The following is a 22,400-nucleotide window of genomic DNA, read 5'->3' as shown; positions in this document are numbered from 1 at the left end:
GACCAGCATCAGGAAAATCCTGATGGCTTCACTATGGCTGCTCTCGAATGAATTCACAACTTTATCATGCATATTTTATATTCTTCGTCCCCTTCTCCTTCTGTCTCCTCCAATTGGGGTGTCCTGCGTCATCAGTCTCCTGGCAGCATTTCTATGAACATAGGTTAACACACACACACACACACACACACACACACACACACACACACACACACACACACAAAGAAAATACAGCTCTGGTATTTTTCCATCTTAGTAATACCCTACCCCCGCTGTCTCACCCTTGCTTGACCTCGCACCACCTATCAACAACATCAGGACGTCCGTCTCTGTGGTATGTACTGTATTTAGTGGCCTGTCAACATTTGTGTGTGTTTACTCAGAGTTTATGAGGACATGATTCAGTTTATGGATTATTGTATGCGACTAAACCTTAGCAGTAGCAAGCAAAGTGGTTTTGCACTCACAGTTTTACTCACCGCCTGCTTCCAAAGCAGGACCGAACCTTTATCGCCGGAACCGCTCCATCAAAAACACACTTCTTTGGTATGATTTGGTGAAGTCCTGTGACAGCAGTGACCGCAGGGATCTACTTTTGCGACGCGACTGAAGCGATGTTTTGAAGCTTCCCGTCATTTCTGCGTTCAAATCGGTTCAAATGCAGCGCTGCCTTTCCGGAATGCAGCGCTGCCTTTCCGGAATGCAGCGCTGCCTTTCCGGAATGCTGAAGCGTTGAAGTCGCTTGATGTCACCCATAGGAATAAAGTGGAGTGCGACGCGGACTATAGCAACATAAGTGTTCACGGACGAGTGGATCTGCAGCTGAGAGAGTGTTTATGGGCGTGCATTTGCTCTCTCGCCTCTAGTCACGGCAAGCGCAGCCATCCGGGAGAAGAGCCCGTATGGCCCATACAAGGACCTTCCGCTCTGTCGACATCAAGCCAACCCATACTCGAAAAAAACTCTTCGAAACTTGTGAGAAACTGGAAGGAGTATTTTTGACACAGAAATACTCCATCAAACGCCCAACATTAATTTTTTAGACTTTGTCTATGTTTAGGATGGGAATCCAAGTCTCTCTCTCTCTCTCTCCCCCCCCCCCCCCCCATTTCTGGGAAGCACGTGTAAATCACTCTCCTTCTTGATTAGAGACGAGGTGACATGCTTGCACATGCACACTTCATTACAGGTAGGTCAAATAAGTTTGTTCTGTTTCATGGCATTGTTTTCCGTATAGTAAATGTTTTAATGATGATGGTCGGGAGAATGGGGCCAGCACATCTGCTAAAGGAGTTTCGCATCAAGGGAGCATTTTAACTGCATGGCAAGAACTAATGTTAGTGACTCACTTTCCTCTCATTGAAGCTTGCAAAGGGCACTCTTCTGCAAACTTAGTTCCAGACCCAATTCAATCTGAAAAAGCTAACGTTAACTTGATGTATTCGTAGGCAAAATAGAATAGCAGGTGTTGAGACCAGTTGAAGCTAAACACAGTAGTTACAGTGGCCCTGCAGAAACGAGTTTGAGTTTGGACACTCCTGAACTTGTGTACATACCCATATGGAAAAGTCTCGCTAAAAACATGTGTGATTCTTATATGTTCCAAAAGAAAACTATAAGGATCATATATGCTGCAAAAAACACATATACAAATTGTGCAATATTCATGTATTTTCAATCATATATGTCCTACACTGTAAAAAATATATATGCTGGATTGTGTTAAATACAACCCCTGCAAATCAGTGAGATTTTACTTTAGTAAATTAATTAGCAAGTAAAACAAATAAAAATGGGTAACCCTAACGCAAAGAAAATATTTCCTTATATATGTGAATGATAAATATATTAAATTATTTAACTGCATATTAAAAATATACAGGATAAATATATTACAATATTTAATAATACATGAGGAATTGCTGCTTTCAATTAGAAAAATATGTGACAATATATTTACTTCACTATACGACAATATATCTCCCTCTATTAAATTGAGCAAAAACACATGAAATAACAATTAATTTTAACATTTAACCTCCTTTAAATCAGAAGTAAAGCATGATGGGAAGTAGAAATTTGTTGTAACTCATTCTGTAAAGATGGGTGTACATGCATTCACATTAATATGGGAAATTCAATATACAGTAAGGCTACACAATAAAGGATACAACTTAATGGATATTACATGTAATACTATTTATATCTTAATTACTAAATATTGTATGTGTTAAAATATAGCCATATTTTATAAATATAGTCAATATGCATACATTGCAGTAGCTATATTAAAAAAGGCTTTAGTTTTTCTTTATTACTTTATATTTCCTTTAATATAGGCTATTTTGCATATAATTGCAGTATATTCCCATATATTTGTTTCATAATGTTCTACCCATACAAACTATTTGTTAACAGTAATATCAGCAATATTTAAAAAATAATAATTAAACACTCAAAAATTGCATTAGTTCTGTCATCGCAAAATGCGCATGCGTCACCGCGCCGCGGCCAGGAGGAAATCAATGGCCTATATGCACACGCAGGCGATTACGTACTTCCGCTAAAATCTCCGCCAGCTAAGCTACTTCCGCTACCACACTACTGAGGTCATTTTTTCACCTGCAAAGCGATAGTTATGGCAAAAAAAACGTTTAAATTCCAGCGAACTGACAGCACTACAGCTGAACATTGTTGTGTGCCTTTGTGTCAAGCCTTGAGTAAGTAGTACTTAGTTTCCACACATTTCCATCTGATGCGGAAATAAGGCGAAAATGGCTTGTCGCTATACGGAGGGACAACTTTTCAGTTACTCCCCATACCCGAGTATGTAGCCGGCATTTTAAAAAAGAGGATGTTCGTGAGCCGGGGTCCGAGACAGGGAGACGGCTATTAGTTAAGGGAGCTGTTCCCGCATTGTTTGAGTGGAACAATTTCACCCTTCCCACTTCAAGACCGGGGGTATGGGAGAGGAGAGAGCGGCCCCCGCCAGCGGTGTCGCGGTTGATATCCCCATGGACCACGACTACGCTTCTGCTCCAGATCCTGCCGTTTTTGATTTAGCCCTTGAAGACAACGTGTCTCTCAGAGAGGAGATCCTGAAGCTGAGGGATCAAGTCGAAAAGCTGACGATGACTCAGCGCTTTGGGATTCATCGTTTTGCTGCCTCAGACAAGGACATACGTTTCTTCACGAGGTAAGATATAACCAGCTGGAATAAAGTTTACTTACTAATCTTTGACTTGACTAAACTTTTGTCAGTATCCTTGCATCTGTGTTATTGTCAAACATACTGTGCGTGCGTGTGTGAATGAGTGAGAGATGATGTAATAATGGGAGTGATAATTCTCAGTATCCTTGGATTGGTGTTATTGTCAAACATACTGATTGTCACGTAGTGCATTTGCAGCAACATATATAGTTGTGTGTGTGTGTGTGTGTGTGTGTGTGTGTGTGTGTGTGAGACAGAGAGTGAGATATAAAGTAATAATGGGAGTAATAATTAACAACATTTAAATAATATCATCTAATATTTCATAGGAAAATGTATGCATAATTTATTTCCCTATTCACTTGTTGTGTCTCCCAGAATGCCTAATAAATTATTTAAGTTCCTGATTAATGCTAAACTATTTGAAAAGTAAAAATGATAAATGATGATACAAGATGTAAAAGCTAATATCTTAATTGTATTTGTTTAGATTTGCATCCTATGACCTGCTGATGAGATTCTGGGCCTTAATCGAACCCTCGCTACCATCTATGGTCAGTGTGACTCAAGCACAGAGAGGCACCTTAACAGAGCCAAGTTCCACTGTTGTAAGTACCGTATTTTCCGGACTATAAGTCGCTCCGGAGTATAAGTCGCATCAGTCAAAAAATGCGTCATGACGCGGAAAAATCATATATAAGTCGCACTGGACTATAAGTCGCATTAGGGCAGAGCTGGAGCCGCGCGCATGCGAGCACGCGAGCACCCGCGCGCGCATGCGACCACCTGCTCGCGTGCACTCGCTCGTGCCCGCTTCACTGCATAACCCGAGCAGAAGAAAGAAAGTTTGAAGTGAGTGAGAAACTTGTAAGGGACTGGCGAAAAGCAGAGGTTACTTTAATTGTGATGAAGAAGAAAAAGAAATCTACTTGCGGACTGTAAGCAAGATGGCCAGAGCTGAAGGAACGAGTCCACAGAGGCTTGAACTCTCTGCCGGGAGAGACGAATGCTGTGAGAATCGTTCTCCGCTGCATGTTTTACTACATGCTGTTTGTATTTTGCAGAATAAGATTTCCTTTATGGGAGCATTTTGTTTGTGTTCAGTCTTTCTAAGTTGTTGTGTATAAGTAAATATTAGGCTACAGGAGCAGCATAGAGCGCATTCTCGCGGCTATATGTTTATTCTTGTCAGTCAGTATGAATTAAATTTGATATATAAGTCGCACCTGACTATAAGTCGCAGGACCAGCCAAACTATGAAAAAAAGTGCGACTTATAGTCCGGAAAATACGGTAGTTATTTACATGGACCATACAATACAACTTAAAGTTCAGGGCTAATGAACATTGCTTTCAATATATACATTTTATTTCTTTTGAACAGACTCGTTCCCTGCAGCCCATTGATGAGATGTTCTTGTTTCTCAACTACCTTGCGCTGGGTTCAAAACAACGTGACCTTGCTGACCAGTATGGAGTCCATCAGTCCACAGTCAGTCGGATCATCACAACATGGAGCAACTTTCTTTACACTGTGCTAGGGTCTGTGAGGATCTGGATACCAGAGGAAAAAATAAGGGAACATCTGCCAGCTGAGTTCAAGGACTATGCAGACACTACAGTCATCCTGGACTGCACGGAGCTGAGGTGCCAGTGCCCTTCATCACCTTTTCTCCAGAGTGAACTGTTCTCTGCATACAAGTCCCACTGTACGCTGAAAGGGCTGCTCGGAGTAGCTCCACATGGGGCGGTCACATTTATCTCCCCCCTGTATGCTGGTTCCATCAGTGACAAACAGATCACGCGAGAGTCTGGAATTATCTCCCTTTTGAGACCTGGGATGGCCATTATGGTTGACTGAGGTTTCCTTGTTGATGACCTTGTCCCTTGCAAGATTAATAGGCCAGCATTTCTCTCTGGAAAATCCCAGATGTCGGACTGTGATGTAATGGAGTCGCAAGCAATTGCACGCCTCAGGGTGCATGTTTATCGTCTAATACGCCATGTTAAAGAACACAAGTTCTTTGACACAGAAGTTCCACTTAGGCTTTTTGGCAACATTAATCAGCTGTACACTGTTGCTTGTCTCCTGACGAATTATGAAAACGGGCCTCTTGTAAAGGCTTGGGCAAAGAAGCCAACATAGCCCTATAGAAACACATTGTCTGTAAATAGCAAAATCAAATTTTAATGTAAAAAATTGACCACAACATGTCTAGAAATCTAATGAGAATCGAGCAATAATGAGATGTTTATTGTTAACTTTTACAAATGTATACAAATGTTCATTGGTAATTTATTTACATTTTTTGTAATCACTTTGTTTAAATGTACCTTTGTATATATTTTGTTCTATAATTTTTTCATTCATTTTATAGTACCTCATGTTATGTATGCACTGCTGTACATTGCATATACGCTTTGAATATAAAGTACTGAGTCATTTGTATTTTATATGTACTTTGGTTCATCTGTGCTTTTAAGCCATCTGTATAATAAACACATAAATGTTTACATAATAAATAGTTTCAATGATTTGACTTTACATTTAATTTCCTTCTTCACATTTTTGGAAAAGCCTTTTATAATGAATAGCCTTTCCTGGCCAGAATTGGAGGTATATATCTATTATTGATAACACCACAATTTTTTTTTTACGGCTCCCAAAAAATGTATTTCATTCTGGTCGTTACAAAGAAGTTATAAAATATATATATATATTTTTTTGTGGTACTTATGAATTACCTAAAAACAACAACAAAATAACATTCAAAGGAAAGTTTAATTAATTAATAATATATTACATATATTCACACATGACATTCATAGGAAGGAATATATGTAATTTAATAAATTAATAATATAACATATACACACACATTACAATATTTTCAGTACTATGAAATATAACATACAATATAAAATACTTTAACCAAACAAATGTACAAATTTATGTGAAATAATAATTAGAACTGACAGTAAAAGAAATCATTCTGTAAAAGTGTGACAGGCTATTATCAACTAATTATTTAGGTAAGCATGGAGGTAGCAATAAAAAAAGAAATGGTCAATTTTTTCTTTCATTGTTTTGGTAATTTCAATGTCTCTGGGAATCCTCTGAATACAACTCAGTTACAGTTAACTAAACACTCAGTTTCAGTCAGTGTCATGTCAATCTTGAGTACCTATAGAGTAGCATTGCATCCTGCATATCTCCGAAAAGTCTTTATTTTTTTTATAATTATATAAGAAAGATGCGCTGTTCCGAGTCTTTCGGGAAAAAAGCCGAGCGGGTGGGGGCGTATCGTGTGAGCGGAGCTAAATAATGACGTGTGCGCGCAGCTGTTATTGTGTTGAGCGCGTCGTAAAGCTGTATCATCCCTAACAGCGGGAACAAAACTTTATTCAAAATAAAAATATGGCTTTTAATCAGATACAGCCATACATCTATGATCCGGAATCAGACCCAGAGGCTGCTGTTGAACAGGAGCAGCAGCAAAAACGACTAGAGCAGGACGTCTGTATGTGGTACAAGTTATACACTAACTATATAATATGCTTAGCGGCTTGTGTTATTTACATATTTATACTTGAATTATATCGTCGTATTTTTGTCTTTGAAGGTGTACATGTGGGAAGTGCAGTTGTGCACGTGTGTGTGTGTGTTTACGCGTGGTTTGTGTAGACAATTGTAACGTTAGTAAGCGGACTGGTTTTGCACAGCAGGCTAAGTTAGTGTTTACATAGAAAGACACAGAATAGTAGCGCATTTGAATGAAGAAGCGCGCTTATTTAGTTCAACATATTTCCCCACTCTTTGTGTATTGTTGTTTGGAGTGCTTTTACAATACACAAACAAAGTTACACATATAGTGGCCAGCTAAACAAATGTACACGCACTACACATCGCATGCTCCATTGATCAATTAACTATACGTGATCATGTTTGGGCTACTTAATGAGCATAGGCAAAAACACAGACATTTGAAGCAGTCTAACTCACCGCCCGCGGTTCTAACGTTGGGACCTTTATCGTTGGGACTGCTCCATCCTTCAGCATTAGGCGATCAAAAAAAATCCGGCGTCGAGCTGGGCCTTGTTTATGAAACAGTCGGCACCGAAATGCAGCGAACAGATATAAACATTCGCGCAACTCAGTTGCTGATCTGGAAAAGCAAATTCCATCCACTGTTGCCTTACCGCGGGGATTTTGGGGAATCTGTGCAGGACTGTCTTGGTCTGGCAACCAAAAACGCACTTTTTTGATGTCATTGTTAATTGTGCACATCACCTGTGCAGCGCAGCCTACGAGCCAGCGCTTTGATGGGCGTAGCCTGTTACTTTCGCTCTCTCCCTCTCTCTCTCACGCTCTTCCGGTAGAATTGTCCGTAAGGCCCATACAAGGAAATTCCGCCCCCATTAACGTCAAAGGGGACGCATGATCGCAAAAAACTTGCCGAAACTTATGACTAACCGGAAGTAGTATTTTTGACAAAGAAATACTCCCATCAAACGTCCACCTTAACTTTTGAAACTTTGTCCATGTTTAGTATGGGATTCCATGTCTTTAACAGTGTAAAAAGATCAGTATGCATGAAACAGCATTTCACCCCCCCCCCCCCCCCCTTTAATATATGGGCAGTCAACATAGCTTGCTACATTGGGGCATTTAATTTCAACTAGGCCAAACACAGACTGCCCCTTTGGATCATACACGATGCCATCAGGTGATGACCCTATCCAGGGTGCGTCTGGGTGGATAAGAAAGCCACATGGATAGTGGTTAACCTCCCTTGCTCTGCAGTACTCCTCTACTGCTGCAGGTTCCATGTCAAGCCCCCTCCGCATGTCTGCAGTCTGATGGCAAGGTCTAAGAAGCTTTTTTGCAAGATTTTCAGCAGAGCTCTGTGCCCTGGTGTGACAAACCTCTGAATTTGGAGGAGGTGATGCGGGGCCGCCTTAGTTGGTGCCATTCAATGCAGGAACTTTGCTCTTTTGTACCGTTGGCAATTTTGTGTGCTGTCTCTAATGTTGTTGCCAGGGACATCATGTGGTGCTGCTGATGTTCAGTGCAGACAAAAGAGCAGGTAGAGGGCCCCAGCGTGTAATCATGAAGTGGCAGCTGTGGGAGAGAAGGAGCATCTGTTACCCCTTTTCCACCAAGGCAGTGCTGGTGCTAAATCGGAGCCAGAGCCTAGTTTCAAATCGGTTCTTTGTGTTTCCACAGCCAAAGCACCAGCTCCGAGCCAGGAAAAGTGGTTCTTAAGTAACACCAAAACATTGCTGGGCTAGAAGTAAGAACCGCTTGCGTCACCGGCTGGGGGCGGCGTTACCGTGATCAACAAGATGAACACAAACCTGTGACCGCCATTTTTTCAATAGCAGCTAATCAAGCTAACAGCTGCTGGATTGTAATCTCCGTCTATACAAATCATGGAGAGCTGCACAAATGCGTTGGATTTGCGGCGTTTTAATGCTGATGTAGGATCATAAAGCCATGGGCCACTGAGGGAAGGCTTGTTCGAGATGCATCGGCGCGCGCTGTGCAGACTGATTGCGTATGACATCAAAGTAGAGCGAGCGCCAACGACCCCTTATGCTTTTGAATCGCTCGCGCAGTATTTGGATATCATATGTGGGTTGGTCTGCGCAGCGTCAATGCATTAGATAGAACACGCCTGGAAATTGTGTGTGTGTGTGTGTGTGTTTCCCGCTGCCTCGCTAGCAGTAGAGTCCTGCAACGGGTCGGGTACCCGCGGGCATAAAAGTGGCTAAAACAGGTGGATTGTGACATAAATTATAAAATACACGGGCGGGGTGTGGGCGGATAATTAATTCCGTGCGAGCGGGTAGAAGCGCGGATGAAAAATATGTGCAATATTTTTCTGTGCTGTGGCAAGGCGGAGGAGCGAGCGAGACCGGGGCGTGATGGCGAATGAGTGTCACCTGTGAGACACACCGGTCTCAAATCCTCTCACGAGGGAGCTCGGCGGCATATAAGGACGAGAGATCACCAGACCTGGATTTTACGTTGAGTTGTGTTTGTTTTATTATGTGTGTGCGTGGCAGATGTCCGTGAGGGGCCGCGTTACTTTCGCTTTGTTTGGTTAAGTCTTTTAAATGTTCGCCGGTTCTCGAAAAACGATCAAAACGATCCGGTCGTCCTTCTTCCCCCCCCAAACATACTGTATTACAATTTCTATGTCCAATTTACCATTACACATACACGCAACAACTATTTGCCATTTGATCCATCACGTCACCACCACTGTGACTTTTGTTGATGCCACTCGTAGCCCAGATGGAGCGAGCGTTGCAGGATAAGCAATGGATGAAGTAAAAGTAAAGTTGGTGAGTGAAGTATATAAAATTGTTGACAACGAGTCTATAAAGGCACTTTAGCCTGTTTCTTTAACCCATTCATGATACTGTTGATGTTGAGAGAAGTGCAATATTAAAAAAAATAAAGCATTTTAATTGAAATGATTTTAGCATGTGTGATTTATTGCGAGCAGGGATCGGGTAACGGGCAAATATTAACGGGTCTGGGATGGACCCGTGCAGGACTCTGGTATGACGTAAGACCTGGCTCTGTTGTGGCTCTTAGCATGTGGAAAAGAAAACGGTTCTTAGAAGGCTCTCAAGTCGAACCAACTTAGAACTGACACTATCACTGGCTCCGAACTAGCACCCGGTTCATTCTGGTGGAAAAGGGGTATGTGTGTGGACATGTTTTCGGCACTCTCTTTGCTGGCATGTGATAAGATAGCACACTTCCTTCTTGCACATTTCCAAATGCAGAAGCAACCAGAGGAACATTAATGTCCATAGCCATAGTTGTTATCAGCGGAGCCACATCACTTGGAAGATCATGGTACACTTCATCCACCCTGAGTGTGGAAAGTTCAGGCAGAGGTGAACTGACACCTTTATACAAGTTGCTCCTATGGAAAAGACCACACACACACACACACACACACACATGTTGGTCTGTGGTTTACAGGGACTCTCCATAGGCGTAATGGTTTTTATACTGTACAAACCGTATTTTCTATCCCCTTACACTGCCCCTGCCCCTAAACCTACCCATCACAGGAAACATTCTGCATTTTTACTTTCTCAAAAAAACATAATTTAGTATGTTTTTAAGGCCATTTGAATTATGAGGACATTTGATATGTCCTCATAAACCACATTTATAGTGTAATACCAGTGTAATACCCATGTAGTTATACAAATTTGTGTCCTCATAAACCACATAAACAGGCTCACACACACACACACACACACACACACACACACACACACGTTGGTCTATGTGGTTTACAGGGACTCTCCATAGGCGTAATGGTTTTTATACTGTACAAACCGTATTTTCTATCCCCTTACACTGCCCCTGCCCCTAAACCTACCCATCACAGGAAACATTCTGCATTTTTACTTTCTCAAAAAAACTTCATTTAGTATGTTTTTAAGGCCATTTGAATTATGAGGACATTTGATATGTCCTCATAAACCACATTTATAGTGTAATACCAGTGTAATACCCATGTAGTTATACAAATTTGTGTCCTCATAAACCACATAAACAGGCTCACACACACACACACACACACACACACACACACACACACACACACACACACACACACACAATTTCTCAAAAACACCCAAAAAGATAATTAAACTGACACTTTGCCATAGCAACAGTATATAAAATATCAGGAATCCATTCGTAGGTCTATATCTGTCATGTTTTCACATTATACTGATGAAGTTTGAAGTAAATCGGGTGAAAGTAAGACAGTGATTCAAATTTTTTTCAAAAAGTGACACATCCTGCTGCCAGTTGGTGGTGCTATAACTTTGACTGAATATTGGCATGTTTATGTCTTCAGGCCAGGACTCTTGTCAAACATGTGAAGTTTGAGGCAGATCAGACATTGTATGCCTGAGGTACAACAACTTCCTGTGTCATGGCGAAACATCAACATTTGTGAGGCCGCCACGGACACACCCTTCAGGGAAAACTCAAGATCTTCCCAATTTAACACCACAAAGGCCTTTAGATTAGACTGTGCAAATACGATGTTGATATGATTAAATCTCTAGGAGGAGTTTGTTAAAGTACAACGTCTGGCAATGGCAAAAACTGCACCAATTTACCAAAGAAAATTCAAAATATCTCAGCTCCTGTTGGTTTTTCAGATTTGGCGCCTTGGGTCTTTTTTGTAGGTATTGGGCTGTTGAATGCGTCTACCGAATTTTCATACTCATACATGAAACGTAGCACGAATGACGCTTAATTTAAATTTTGTAGGTGGCGCTATCGAACCATTTTGCCACACCTAATTCTGAAACCCATAACAGATGTATGTTTTCACCACTTCTGATGTGTGTGCAAAGTTTCATGAGTTTTCATGTGTGTTTAGGCCCTCAAAAATGTAATTCATTTGGGAAAAGAAAAATGATGGTTTGAGCAATTACAGTGAGGTCCTCACACCTTAAGCCCTAAATATCTGAGTTCCTGTTCGTCGGAGATAATGACTGTAAATTAGAAAGTTGTTCGGCTCAAAGAGAACAATATATATACAGAGTTTGGTGACTGAAGATAAAACTAACCCCCCCACTTTTGACAAAAGATTGCATTACTTTTGTCAAAAGATGGCGCTACTGAGCTCCTCCACCATGCCCGTTTTTAAGTCTTTGTCCATATCTACTGGACAGCATGTCTGATGTGTGTGTTGAGTTTCATGTAATTTGAAGCATTTTAAGAGTCTCAAAAGCAGCGAAAAAGAATGTTATAGTTTGATGTGTTGCCGTGGCAACAGTATATACAATATCAGGAAGTACTTACCAGCTTTTTATCTGCTATGTTTTGACATTATACTGATGAAGTTTGAAGTAAATCGGGCAAAAATAAGATGGTGATTTCAAAGCATTTTGAAAGTGACACACTTCCTGCTGCCAGTTGGTGGCGCTATAACTTTGACTCACAAAAGTCATATCCATGTGATCGGGCTCTTACAACGAACACACAGCTGAAGTTTAATCAAAATGAATTAATGAATGCAGAAGTTATAACACACTTCCTGTTTCCCTTTTCTCGCCATAAATTCATCTCCTCGCCACAGCCTAACCGTTTGAGATATCAAAAAGTTGCTCGCAATTTAGCATCCTCAGTGTCTTGACTTCATGCTGACCGAGTTTGGTGCTGATCGGGTGAATCGTCTAGGAGGAGTATGTTTAAATTCCACAGCATGCGTTTTCCGAACAACCCATAACAGCTCACTTCCTGTTGGGCTGACACATAACTTAGAGCATGAAAGTTGTTCGGCCCAATGAGATCTATATGTGTACCGAGTTTCATACATGTACGTGCCAAGTGTGTTTGATTTATAGACCATGTTTTCAGACCCCACTTTAGGGGGCGCTGTCGAGCCCCCCTGCCAGGCCCGGGTACCAGCATTGGTCAGGCCCTGATGGCCGCAGATTCCGATGTGTGTGCAAAGTTTCAAGAGTTTTCGAGCATTATAAGGGCCCCGAAAGTGCCAGAATAGTCGAAAAAGCTAAATTGTCCTTAGAAGAACAATAGGGCTCTGCGCCCTTTCAGGGCTTGGGCCAGATATATATACAGTGATATATATACAGTGAAAGCTGACATGCTGACAAACAAAATAATTGAAGTCATGGGGTTCTCTGGGGAGGCAGAAACTTGGCCTATAAAAAAAAAAAGGCTCCGTCATAACTTTCTTTACTCCACAAAGGCCCCTGTGCCGTTGTTGGGCAGAGATTTGTTAATCAAATTAGGAGCCAGCCTTTTGTGTTCACCCGATGGTATAATCATCTCCTTCCCAAATGGTACGATTCATAATTGTTCAAAAGAAGGGGGGTTAGCGGCAAGCCAAAATGGTCAATGGCTACTGACCCCAGCAAAAGAAGGGGAGGGGCTGATATATATACTGGGTGGAGCTGGACTTGGGGGTTAAGCCTGACAACCTCTGGAAACCCTGGATTTCAAGTTTAGAAACGTACATACCACCACCAGACCCTTTTATTGCACCCTAAATTATGACAGGATGGGACATCATTTATGAAGAATATTTTAGTCAAATAAAGGGACAGAAATGGGAAGTAAAAGGACAAGGGTTATTGATAGGCAAAATAGGGGGTAGTTGGCTGAGTTTTACTAACTTCAGAACAGGAAAATTGGTACAACCTAACAGACACAGCAGATTACCTGTTATTAGCTGCCACAACAAGGAAAGATTGTTTAGGCGAGAAAAAAAAAAAAAATTATATTAAAACAGCTGTTGGACTCTTGCTTTAAGGTCAGTAAGGGTAAGCTACAGGTGTGCAGACAGCAGGTTACCTTCCTGGGATGAACAATTGTGTCTGGGGGTAGTGGACTGTCAAATCACAGAAAATACATTTTGAATCACCCAAAGCAGGCACTATGTCCCCATGTAGGCACTCCTGACTGAACCGCTAAGGCATATGATTAATGATGAGGGCATGAGAAATCCAAAGGCACGATTGAAATGGACTACAGAAGGGGAAAAATCATTCATAGAATTGAAGCAAAAGCTATCCATGGCAGCAAATACAGAGTGCTGACTACTCAAAGAAATTCTACCTAGACATGTCAGAATCGGGTCAAAGTGCATGTAGTGTCTTATTCCAGAAAGCACGGGGTAGCAGGAGGGTTTTGAAATACATAAGTGTGCTGCTTGATCCGGTAGAACAGAGACAACCACCATGTTCTACAGGGAGTGCAGAATTATTAGGCAAGTTGTATTTTTGAGGATTAATTTTATTATTGAACAACAACCATGTTCTCAATGAACAAAAAAAAAAAATCATTAATATCAAAGCTGAATATTTTTGGAAGTTTTAGTTTTTAGTTTTAGCTATTTTAGGGGGATATCTGTGTGTGCAGGTGACTATTACTGTGCATAATTATTAGGCAACTTAACAAAAAACAAATTTATACCCATTTCAATTATTTATTTTTACCAGTGAAACCAATATAACATCTCAACATTCACAAATATACATTTCTGACATTCAAAAACCAAACAAAAACAAATCAGTGACCAATAAAGCCACCTTTCTTTGCAAGGACACTCAAAAGCCTGCCATCCATGGATTCTGTCAGTGTTTTGATCTGTTCACCATCAACATTGCGTGCAGCAGCAACCACAGCCTCCCAGACACTGTTCAGAGAGCTGTACTGTTTTCCCTCCTTGTAAATTGCACATTTGATGATGGACCACAGGTTCTCAATGAGGTTCAGATCAGGTTAACAGGGAGGCCATATCATTAGATTTTCTTCTTTTATACCCTTTCTTGCCAGCCACGCTGTGGAGTACTTGGACGCGTGTGATGGAGCATTGTCCTGCATGAAAATCATGTTTTTCTTGAAGGATGCAGACTTCTTCCTGTATCACTGCTTGAAGAAGGTGTCTTCCAGAAACTGGCAGTAGGACTGGGAGTTGAGCTTGACTCCATCCTCAACCCGAAAAGGCCCCACAAGCTCATCTTTGATGATACCAGCCCAAACCAGTACTCCACCTCCACCTTGCTGGCGTCTGAGTCAGACTGGAGCTCTCTGCTCTTTACCAATCCAGCCACGGGCCCATCCATCTGGCCCATCAAGACACACTCTTATTTCATCAGTCCATAAAACCTTAGAAAAATCAGTCTTGAGATATTTCTTGGCCCAGTCTTGACGTTTCAGCTTGTGTGTCTTGTTCAGTGGTGGTCGACTTTCTGCCTTTCTTACCTTGGCCATGTCTCTGAGTATTGCACACCTTGTGCTTTTGGGCACTCCAGTGATGTTGCAGCTCTGAAATATGGCCAAACTGGTGGCAAGTGGCATCTTGGCAGCTGCACACTTGACTTTTCTCAGTTCACGGGCAGCTATTTTGCGCCTTGGTTTTTCTACACGCTTCTTGCGACCCTGTTGACTATTTTGAATGAAACGCTTGATTGTTCGATGATCACGCTTCAGAAGCTTGGCTATTTTAAGACTGCTGCATCCCTCTGCAATATATCTCACTATTTTTGACTTTTCTGAGCCTGTCAAGTCCTTCTTTTGACCCATTTTGCCAAAGGAAAGGAAGTTGCCTAATAATTATGCACACCTGATATAGGGTGTTGATGTCATTAGACCACACCCCTTCTCATTACAGAGATGCACATCACCTAATATGCTTAATTGGTAGTAGGCTTTCCAGCCTATACAGCTTGGAGTAAGACAACATGCATAACGAGGATGATGTGGTCAAAATACTCATTTGCCTAATAATTCTGCACTCCCTGAAGGTTTGTAGCAGGATTGGCCAAGATAGTCGAAAAAAGTTCCAATATTGTCATGGGTCACCAAATGACAATATTGACCAGTCATTCTGTGGTGTCAGCTCTGCATCATTCACTTTCTCTCCAATGAGACAAAGGACGTATGATGAAAATTTTGACAGCCACTAACATCAGCTATACACATGATGGAGTGAATATGGAGTTGATGTGTGAAGGGGAGTCACATGACTGCTCACCAATTACTGAAGTGGTTTCAAAAAATTAGACCAGACTTAAAGGCAGACAAGTTGACAGGAGAAGGGGTGATGGAGCTATTTACAGACAGCTGCTGTTACAGACATACCTCAGGGTCTTTATGTGAAGGGTATGCTGTAGTTGAGGCTGTGAATGGTCAATACTATACAAGAAAATATCTGCATCCACAGGCCCGAACTGGCTAAATGACTTACCAATTGCACTAATGATTATTTGTTCCTCTGTTAACAGATGTACAGGGTCCCCCCCATATGAGTTATTGACTGGCCAACAATTTCCAGGTCCAGCAGCAGGACTTCCGTGTGAAGATACACTAACACTGGCTGCCAAACCATTTTTTGACAAACTAACTTCTTTGATAAATGTTTTTCCCCTCAGATTTCTGACAAGCTCCCTGACACACCGCCCTGCAGCTCGGAGTGGGTCCGTATGAGACAATTTCGGAGAAAGTGGTCTGCCCCGCGGTGGTCTGCCCCACTGTGTGTTAAAGCCAGGACATCCCATTGTGTTCAGTTAGAGGGCCGTGGTGACACTTGGTATCATATTTCTTCTTGTGTTGTGTGTGATCCACCCAGCAGGTCATTGACTGAGACCAGGATGGACCTGGCTGCCCAGGTCCAAGAGGGGGACAAACAGATAAGGGGGACAAACAGATACAAACTCCTGGGAATTCTGAGGACACAGGTTGGGCACCACAAATGACAGACAGTAACTCGATTGAACATCACACCAACTCACTCTAACATACAATTCAAAACAGGAGACATTTTTGAAACACCTGAATCAGAGCCAATTGCTCATTGTATAAGTGCAGACTGTGCATTGGGGGCAGGGATAGAAAAACAAATTTGTGAGAGATATGGGGTGTTCAAAATAAAACAGCAGAGAAAACAACCTGGACAGTGTGCAGTAACAAGAGAGGGAGACAGGATTGACTAAATTCTGGTGTACTGGCTTGCCCTCGTACAGTACACTCACAGAGAGCCTAAGAGATGAGAGAGTGGTGCGTGGAGAACGGAGTGAAAAGTGTGTCAGTACCACGGTTAGGCTATGGATTAGACAAATTGGAATTTAAAGAAGTGATCAAGATATTGGGGGAAGTGTTTGAAGGGACAGAGATAAAGATCACGGTGTAAAGCCTATTGAAGAGGGGGGAAGAGAAAAGGAGATCTTTTGGGGTTAATTTTGTGATTGTTAACATTTTTTAACATTTTTTTCTTCATAACAAAATATTCAGTATTTTTACTCATTGTTTTATATTGCTTAAGGATATTACAGATTGTTTTGTTTATTATAATTTTGTGTCAACTGTGACCAGAGTGTTTCGGAGTTTCAAAGACTCATCCTCAACCAACAACGTCAATGAGGCTGTGGGAAAATTGTAAAGTGCTGGGAATGGTAACCCTTTCGGCTATAATATTAGTAGGAACCATATTTGGTATCATAGAAAAATACTATGAAAAGGAGGACGGTAAGCAAAAAAGAGATAAGGTGACTCAGGAAATGAACCATCCAGGGGGAGTAAAGCTAGTGCTAGAAAAAATGGAAGGGAAAGATGCTATGTGGGAATTTGACTTATGTGAAGTTATTGATTGTGGAGAAACTCCGATAGCCTGGACGGGGTACGATGTATATGGTTGCTTATGGCCCTCTACCACTTTAGAGCCATCTAGGCCATGGTGCCATACATGGCCCTCTACACTGGACTAAATACATCACTTATCAGTCGCCTTCAACTGGTACAAAACGCTGCCGCACGTCTTCTCTCTAACACATCTAAACGGTCACACATCACCCCTGTCCTCCGCTCGCTTCACTGGCTCCCAGTGCAGTTTAGGGTGGAGTATAAAATCCTATTGTTTGTGTTTAAGGCCATCCATGGTTTGGCCCCAGTATATCTCACTGAACTAGTAAAAATATATCAGCCAGCCAGGACACTCCGTTCCTCTGATCAAATTTCTCTGGTTACCACAACATACAGGTATAAAAAGTTTGGAGGCCGGTCATTTAGTGTTCTAGGACCTAAGTTGTGGAATGCACTCCCTGTGCACCTTCGAAACATCACGGTGCTGAGTATTTTCAAAGCACATCTGAAAACACACTTTTTTAATCAAGCTTTTGACTTTTAGTCTTGTTCTTGTTTGTTTGTATTTGTCTTTATGTTGTTGTTTGATGTTTGTTCTGGAAAGCGCCTTGTGCACCTTTTGGCTGCTGTAAGGCGCTATATAAATAAATTATTGATTGATTGATGGCATGACATTAGTTGGTTCACCAAACCAGGGTTTGTAAAGAAGGTACTAAGCTCACACTGGAAATCTAATAATATCTTATTTAGACTCTCCCTGTTTAGAGGATATGGCGATGGATGGGATAAGAAAAAGATGAATAAGATAGTAATTCGACTCAAAGATGGAGGGGATGCAGTGAACACCTATAAAACAATAGGGGTAGACATTTCGGGCAAAGATCCATTAGGTTTGATAAGGATAAGGAGTGTGGATGCCCCAGTTACAATTGGTGCGGAAATGAGAAACTTAACCAATGAAAAGGTGATAACTCCATCTGATTATACAAACTTGACCCCGCACGACTGATTGGCAATTGCTACAGGATATAAGGAGGAAAGTTTATGGTTGAATTGGATTGAAAATACTGCATCTGAGCAGGGTATGAAAGGGTGTGTGGCATGTGCAAGAGCTAGACCAACCCTGAACACTGAACCCGGCCCACTGCATCCAGAAGATAAATGGGGGTATGGCTTTACCCCAAGAGAGGGAAATTATTATTATGTTTCAATTTCACTAAAACTGAAAAATCTAAAATATGTGGGAGAAGTAGATAAGAGTTGGTGTAAGACCACTGTAAGTAATGCAGAAAGGTGATAGGAGAATGGGCCAGAGCTGGATTATATTATTACTGTCGGAAACAAGTGTTATTGGTAAGGATTTCGAGGGATATAGTAGGAAAGTGTGCAATGGTTAGATTGGCTGCTCCATTAACCCTAATAGGAGAACGGGCTGTAAAGATGGATGAGACACAGAGTAAGGCTAGGAGAAAGAGGAATACATTAAAGAAAGTTAAGGCAATAGATATGTCATCATTCGATTTGATCAAAAACAGTGTTACTTATGTTGATGCTGTAGGCATACCAAGAGGAGTTCCAGATGAATATAAGTTAGCTGATCAAGTAGCTACAGGGTTTGAGAACATACCCCTGGTAGCTGCTATCTTTCCAATCACCCCAAAAAAAAAAAGTGAATCGAATAAATTATGTACATTATAATGTAATGCGGCTGGCTAATTGGACCGGGGATGCGGTGGAAGGACTGACAGAAAAACTAGCTCCGACCTCAATAATTACAATGCAGAATCATGTGGCCTTGGATATGTTACTAGCAGAAAAAGGAGGAGTGTGCTCTATGATAGGAGAGATGTGCTGTACCTTCATTCCAAACAATACTGCTCCTGATGGTAGTGTGACTAAGGCCTTAGCAGGATTGAGGGCTTTGTCAAGTGAAATGAAGAAACACTCTGGTATAGATAACTGTGGCGAGGGGGGCGTGGTTCTGCGAGGTCTGCAGCGGGAGAGGGAGCACGGAGTGGAGCGGCAGGTAAGTAGGTCAAGCACAGTTGACGAACACCTGTTTCCGATTGCAGTAATTGGCATGGAGAGAGCGCATTTAAGAGAGAGCCGGGAGAGAGTTGAGAGAGAGAGTTGGACTGGGACTTCGCGTGTGCTACAGAGACTGAGTAATATACAGAGACTGAGAGATACAGAGACTGAGGCTGCGTCCGTAAATCGCGTACTATGTGAGTAGGTACTACATTTGAATTAGAACGTACTTCGCGACCGTTAAAAAAGTATGTTCTATATAGTATGAATACGGGTAGTATGAATGGAGTCGGATGTACTACATGCGCCATGATGGAATTGTCACATGATAGACGCCGTCATGACAGCGCGGAGATTTAAAGAGCCTATTCCACCGACTGCACACATTCGCTTTTATCTGCCTTTTTACATCATTCGAGCTCACAATCCAAAAGGAGGCGTCGGTCAGCTCCTCGCAGGTCACGCCTATGTCGAGAGCTTGTGCGGAGTTTCTCAAATAATGCAAGTATTATAATTGATTTCGCTTTTAAATATTACCTCAGAAATAAATGTGTGTGCGTCTCTCTATAATTGGAGCTACAGTGGTCCCTAGAGGCGACCCCCACCAACCACTGGCACACAGGCTTAGGCTGAGTGTGAATTTGTGTGCCAAACATTTGAAATTCTAGCTAAATATCACATATTTGAGCTTCATGTTTTACAAATTATTTACTTCAAGTGGAAATCCAAAAATTACCGAGATCGTAAAGTCTTCATCTTGTACACGCTTTAAAAGAAACATATAACTTTAACGTTATTGAACTATTATAAAGTGATGCCCTATTAATGAGATTGCTAGTATCAAAGTCCCATTTAGATCTTTTTGAAACCTGTGAAAGTTACTTTACCGAAGCTGCTGAAGTTAAACTTCTTTCCTCGTGATGACACTATAATAAAAAACATTTTGATACCTTTGCTTTTGGTGGTGTTTTACGCTCTGTACGGCAACATTGTGATTTTTATTTTAAGCTTTGTATCCTAACGCACGTATCCATTTGAAAGTTAAATACACAAAAATAAAGCAAATACATTTTAATGGTGTCTGAAGTGTGTGTTTTTCTCTACAGTGCAGCACTCGTATTCAGAGTTAGACAGCATATTTTTCAGATACACGAGCAATTAGCTTGTTTCAAAACATACAGAACCCTTTAAAAAAAATACTCAAGGCCATATATTAGCACTTTACCACTGACAATCTAGCTACTGTAAAGCCCTAGAAATTAAGTGTTTTGTAATATAACTTTCTAAACAGCATGACGGTGAATTTACAAACAAATGAAAAGAGACACTGTATCATTTGATTTCTTTATTAACATCATTGTTTAGCAATTATTTCTAGTAGCCGAAGGAATCTTTTCTTTCTCTCACTTCTGGGTTAAAACACGGGTGGGTGTGTTCATCAGCTCCTGCAAAATCAACACAGATTTTAACATGTGATGGTCAGTCTATTAATGCTAACGGTACATGGACAAGCTAAGGTAACGTTAACGTTAAAGTTGTTAACAGTAATTTGCTATGTAACCAACAAAATTTTGATAATATCAACACTGGCAAAGGAGAAAAACATTGTTTTAATTTACTGAAGTTCTGTAACTATCTCATTAAACTGCTAAACAACGAACGTCTTTGTATAATGAAAACAGTGCTATCGGTAGCTGATTTAGCTTACATTCGTCTAATCATGTAGACTAATGATAAAATCTTGATGACGTGGGACACCCCTTCACAAGGAGAAGGGGATAAAGAACAAGAATATAAAATATGCATGATAAAGTTGTGAATTCATTCGAGAGCAGCCATAGTGAAGCCATCAGGACTTCCCTGATGCTGGTCTTTTCTGGTCTGAATCCTGAGCTCAGAAACCGTTTTTACTCGCTGTTACTTTAATAAATGTATACTTTTGATTAATAACTCAACTCCTGGCCGATCGTTGAACTTGGGGAGGACTTTGGGGAAAAAAGTCCAACAAGCTGAATGGGGAAAATGTGTGGAATCCAGTAAAGAGTGACTGAAACAACACAGATGGAGGTGATGGAGGCAGCTGTACCTGGAACTTTATAATAATCTTGCAGGAGTGATTCACACAAACTGTTCAACTGAACAACTGATTCACTAAATGATTCACTGAAGCCCTCGAGACTCTCTGAGAACCCCTGCTGGTCAAACAGTGTAAATGCAGTGAAAACTGAGCCCAAACACACAGAAAAACACCTTTTACAAACCAATTACAAATGTTTTATTAAACCTCGAATCTATTAAAGGCGGTTAACAAATCATCTGACACCATTAAATATAAATTGTCTGTAATATGATATTTTATTCAATTGTAGGGCTTTTAATGCAGAGCTTCAGGTCAACGAGAGACTATTAACCTCCATTTTATTATACAAATATGGCATTAAAGTTATTGTTAAAATGATGTCTACACTTTTATAAAGCTTTAAAAATATATAGACACTGGTTCATGGGTTCACAGAGGAAAAGTGAAAGTGAATCGCTTCCCATCCCTGCCTAAAACACACAAAAACAAGCTCTACAAATGAATAAAAGAACAGAAATTATACACACACCTCACATTTAATGGAGGATTATATTTAATGTAATAAAGTTGTTATGAAGAGTCTCATTATAGGTCTTTTTTTCATACATGTTATTGATTTCTCTCACCAATGTGAACAAACACAAGGATCCTAAAATTGAGGAAAAGAACAGAAAGCTTTAATACATTCATTCATTTAGCAGATGAGACTTAAAATCACACAATTACATGTAATATAAATCAACATTCATACATAGAAACAAACATCCTTATCAACCTTTTTTCATGGAGTTAATTAATTAATTAATTGCATAAGCATTTATTTAGAAAACAGAAATTGAAAGAAATGATAACAGATTGGAATGAAGTGGAGAGAAATTAATATTAATATTGAATAAGCAGATGTAAGTGGGAAAGGCTTTA

General features: G+C 40.8%; 2 protein-coding genes across 3 annotated transcripts in view; both read left to right on the top strand.

Moving 5' to 3' along the window:
* The window catches only part of LOC137075054 (gastrula zinc finger protein XlCGF57.1-like), a 421,471-nt gene that overhangs the window by 76,783 nt on the left and 322,288 nt on the right, over positions 1-22,400 (top strand). The gene's annotated exons all lie outside the window — the stretch shown is intronic.
* LOC137075785 (uncharacterized) lies at positions 2,964-5,071 on the top strand. Its single transcript, XM_067444738.1, has 3 exons — positions 2,964-3,196; positions 3,702-3,819; positions 4,595-5,071. Exons 1-3 carry the CDS (start codon positions 2,964-2,966, stop codon positions 5,069-5,071), a joined length of 828 nt encoding a protein of 275 aa, XP_067300839.1.

This window comes from Pseudorasbora parva, chromosome 5 (assembly GCF_024679245.1).
Source record: "Pseudorasbora parva isolate DD20220531a chromosome 5, ASM2467924v1, whole genome shotgun sequence".
NCBI lineage: Eukaryota > Metazoa > Chordata > Actinopteri > Cypriniformes > Gobionidae > Pseudorasbora > Pseudorasbora parva.
This window is presented reverse-complemented; position numbering and strand designations above follow the sequence as displayed.